The sequence below is a fragment of the Solanum tuberosum genome, unplaced genomic scaffold (assembly GCF_000226075.1).
Source record: "Solanum tuberosum cultivar DM 1-3 516 R44 unplaced genomic scaffold, SolTub_3.0 scf00164, whole genome shotgun sequence".
Taxonomy (NCBI): domain Eukaryota; kingdom Viridiplantae; phylum Streptophyta; class Magnoliopsida; order Solanales; family Solanaceae; genus Solanum; species Solanum tuberosum.
Genome location: NW_006239092.1, coordinates 1,001,086 through 1,005,132, shown reverse-complemented (window position 1 = coordinate 1,005,132; position 4,047 = coordinate 1,001,086). Strand labels below are relative to the sequence as shown.

The 4,047-nt window shown below is 34.0% G+C and overlaps 1 protein-coding gene across 1 annotated transcript; it reads right to left on the bottom strand.

Moving 5' to 3' along the window:
- Positions 1-210: 210 nt before the first annotated feature.
- LOC102588919 (phosphopantothenate--cysteine ligase 2-like) lies at positions 211-3,812 on the bottom strand. Its single transcript, XM_006353985.2, has 10 exons — positions 3,676-3,812; positions 2,870-3,080; positions 2,638-2,761; positions 2,508-2,552; positions 2,338-2,423; positions 1,631-1,683; positions 1,481-1,540; positions 1,259-1,360; positions 924-1,043; positions 211-676 (listed from the first exon to the last, which is right to left on the bottom strand). Exons 2-10 carry the CDS (start codon positions 3,015-3,017, stop codon positions 437-439), a joined length of 978 nt encoding a protein of 325 aa, XP_006354047.1. The 5' UTR covers positions 3,018-3,080; positions 3,676-3,812; the 3' UTR covers positions 211-436.
- Positions 3,813-4,047: the final 235 nt, after the last annotated feature.

The following is a 4,047-nucleotide window of genomic DNA, read 5'->3' as shown; positions in this document are numbered from 1 at the left end:
GGGGTACGGGGAGGAGGTGGTGGAATGGGATAAGAAAAATAATTTAAGTTTTATTTTTTAAAAATATATTTTTTGGGGGATAATAATACTTTGATTTTTAATTAATATTAATAGTTTATTATTTAATTTTTGTCAATATGGAATATTTTATCCATGTTAAATGTCATGTGTCAAGGTTTTTTTCAAAGAGATAAGCTTGAAGATCTGAACTATTGTTAGTGAGTGTGAGTTGTAATAGGGACAACAATAACATACTCAGTACAATCCCACGAAAAGAAACACATTGCCAATCTAAAATAAAACAAGCTAAGAAAAACACTCTTTTCTTTTCTCTTTTACAGGATAATTGGTTGCACTACATTTGCTTACTGAAATGTCCATGTAAGGTGTAACTCCACATTTGGGCGATAAAATGCATGATCCAAATCCATACTTGTTATGCATCAAACTTCTTGATATATGTTGAGTGTCTATCAACAACAAGCTCAACCAACGGAGACTCGACTTCAGCCCCTGCCCGAGTGCAGTCCCTGCGAACTGTGACTTTTTCCTGCTCAGTGACGACTATAACTTCCTCTTTACGGGTTGATAGTTCATTAGCTATCACCATATGCATCTTGTATTTTTTGAGGGCCATATTAGCCTTTGCTAAAAGGATATCTGTGTCTGTCTCTAGCTGTCAAATAGTAGATATTGGAAATCAGTAATGAAACTATACCCCTGACCCCACTTGTGAGATTTTACTGGGGTACGTATATTGTTATTGTAGTCACGAAACCATATGATATACTTCCTAGCAAATGAAGCTTTGACATAGAAATTCAAGTCACCGCTTCTTTACAAGTAGAGAATTTTTTTCCCCAAGACAGAACAACATTATTAAATTTCGTAACTTTACCAAATCATACAAGATGATCACCAACCTTAAAAGATATGTGGAAGGCCATTGGTGCCCATTCATTCCTAAGCACGGAAAGCATCTTTGGTACTTGGGCGAGTCGTATATCTAGAGGACCCGATGCTGACTGGATTTTATGTAAAGCCTGTGAAGAAGAGAGAACATATAACAAATAGAGCAGATTTAGAGGAAACAGTAGATACAACTCTCTTTTATAAGATGATTAAGATGACATGTTATATAACTATCAGTAGCAACATAATGATCGAGGGCAATCGAAGACAGGAAAGAAGGAAAAGTATAACTCACGAGAAGCAATAAGAAAAAAAGAGAGATAAATTCAAGAACATAGATTATTACCATGCTTTCCCACGGAACATAAAAATCAGAAACTGCAGCTGCCAGAAAAAAAACAGCACTAGGCCCGACGTCCCTCAAAGACACAGAAATTAGCTGAAGAATCTGTCAATGACCAAAATAACATTAATCGAAGTGCTACCAGCCTCCACAAAGCGTACTAAAATGCTCATACAACATTGATTTAACAGTAAAACAGATTTCACTGATCTATTTAACTTAAACCTGCAAATACTCGAAAATTGTTGTAAATGGAAGTTTCAACAGGATGCCCTCAGCAACTGCCTGCAAATAGTAAATTCTTCCTGTTAAAGACTAATAAGGATAACATTTAGAACAAAAAAAATAGGAAGAAAACAAAAAATCAGTAATTACTGCGCGATTTTCAGTAATGGCGCTCTTCACTGTTTCAGCATGCAATGCATCCACTAAAAAATAGTGCAACAGAAAAATGCTCATTAGATTGGAAAAGTGTGAATTGCTCAACAAATCAATTGTGATACAAAATACTCAAAACAGTAAAGATATCCTCTAAGTGACTATATATAAAGTTACCAAATATCAGAAGATGGATAAGCCTTTAAAGAGTAAAAACTAAGACAAGCTTTGACAATATGTGCTTACCCATTCCCATTTCCGTTGATTTACACTGGGATTTCGAATTGATCACATTCTTGCTTACCGTACGTATGAATGAGCTACTAATAATAGATAATCTCATGGTACATGCTATTTGCGGATAATAAGGTGATAATCAACGAAACTACTGAGGGATTTGAAGTTTAAGATCTTGGTGTTATTGGTGTCACTGATATTGGTGTCATTTCGGGTCAATACACGTCATTGGTGTTAATTGAAGGATAAGTGTAACATAGGCGTTTAAAGTTTAAGATCTTCACAAGATCAGTATCGTAGAAATGTAGATGTTAAGATGGAACATCATAATAAATGACCATAACTGACAGAGTGTACAAGTAGCACTTACAGAGAATAAAATAAGATAAGGTCGTCTAGAATGACTTGGTTGATAGAAATGTAGCACATGCATCAATATTGAGCGTAAAAATATAAGAACTATAGACCTTCAATACTTGAATCATCAGCAACACTAAAGCACTCTAGCAGCGGATCATCGGGCAGAGAACTACAAAATGGCTGGCATGACCCTCTGCATATATATTTCATGGCGTTACTAGTCTAAAATCAAAATCACAATAATCGAATAAATTAACTTGGCACTTGAAGAACAAACCTTCGGTAGAGAAAGACTACAGAATAACCGGACTTCAGAAAGTATCTGCAATTACATTTTCATTTTGAACATCAAACGTATGTGAGTTCAAGTGTGTGCAAAGCATCTAAGCATAGTATTCGTGATATACTCTGTGGATGCAGCCCCTCTATGACCGGAGCTAAAGTTGTCGATATAACGAACACATTGTTTTTCCAGAGGAACAGTTGTACCACCTGAAGTAATACACACCACCCTGTTTGCTTTTCCACTCACTGAACATGGAGACACAAAATAAAGTCAAGTGGCATTTATATTCAAAGAACAGAGAGTTAAGAGATTAAAATCTATGAGATGTTGATTACTAAAGAAATAACAATTGCCTGATGATGAAGTATTGCGATCAACGAATTCCTTCAAGCTTTTCTCAATTTCAGCAGCATCCTTTAGTAGTGGAGCTGACTCCAAGAAGGACATAACTTCATTTTTCGGTGTTTCTCGTAACTGATTAGCATCATCAATTGCATCCATGCCGAAACTTGACAAAATGGTTTATTTAGTCATTCAATTAGATAACATACAAAACTTGAGAACCTGTCATATATACAATCAACAGTCACCAAAAATATCCTTTAACAGGTCATTTTCTGCACTTCGAACATCAAGTAGTACTGGATAATGAAACAAACATGCTGCACTTCGAACATCAAGTAGACCAAGGCCAAGGGCGGAATTAGGTAGGACCAAGGGTTCATCTAAATCCCCTTTGGCGGCGGAAAATTACTTTATTTCTACATGGTTAAACTTGAGAACCTGTCATATAACCAATCGTGTGTTTACTTCTTCATATTACGTAACCCCTTAGTGAAAATCCTAACTCAGCCACTAACCGAGGCTTAGATCAAAGGATTGAGATTTAACAACACTTTGATATGTTTCTTCAAAACTAATCCTACAAAAATTTTCCATTTTACAAAAAAATTCAAATGATAAATATAAAGGGCAAAATTTTATTACTAACCAAACATGAATAAACTCATACTAAAATTAATCCTTTAATTAGCTATCCTTGATCCCTCATAACAAACAAGCCCTAAATTTATAAAAATTGAATACCAAAATCTTAATATTCCCAAATCGTTAGCAAAAAAAAAAAAGAAAAAAATAAACTCAGTGCAAAAATTGTTACCTGCTCGAAAGCTAGTTGAGAAGAATTTCTGTATATGGAGAATTTGGTGGCATAAATAAATAGTAGTACTAAAAATATTCATTTTTTATATCTAATTTTTAATTTTAATACTTAATAATTAAGAAATGCCAACTTCCGGCAGCCGTTTGGTCAGCTTTCGTCGCCGGCAATATGCTCTTTGTTATTAAGTGTGTAAATAGGTAGCAGACAAATAATTTTAAACCAAAAGATAAAAATAATGTTAAATTAAGTAAAATCAAACAAAAATTACAAAATAATAATTAAAAAAAAATTGTTATTAAGTGTGTAAATAGGTAGCAGACAAATAATTTTAAACCAAAAGATAAAAATAATGTTAAATTAAGTAAAATC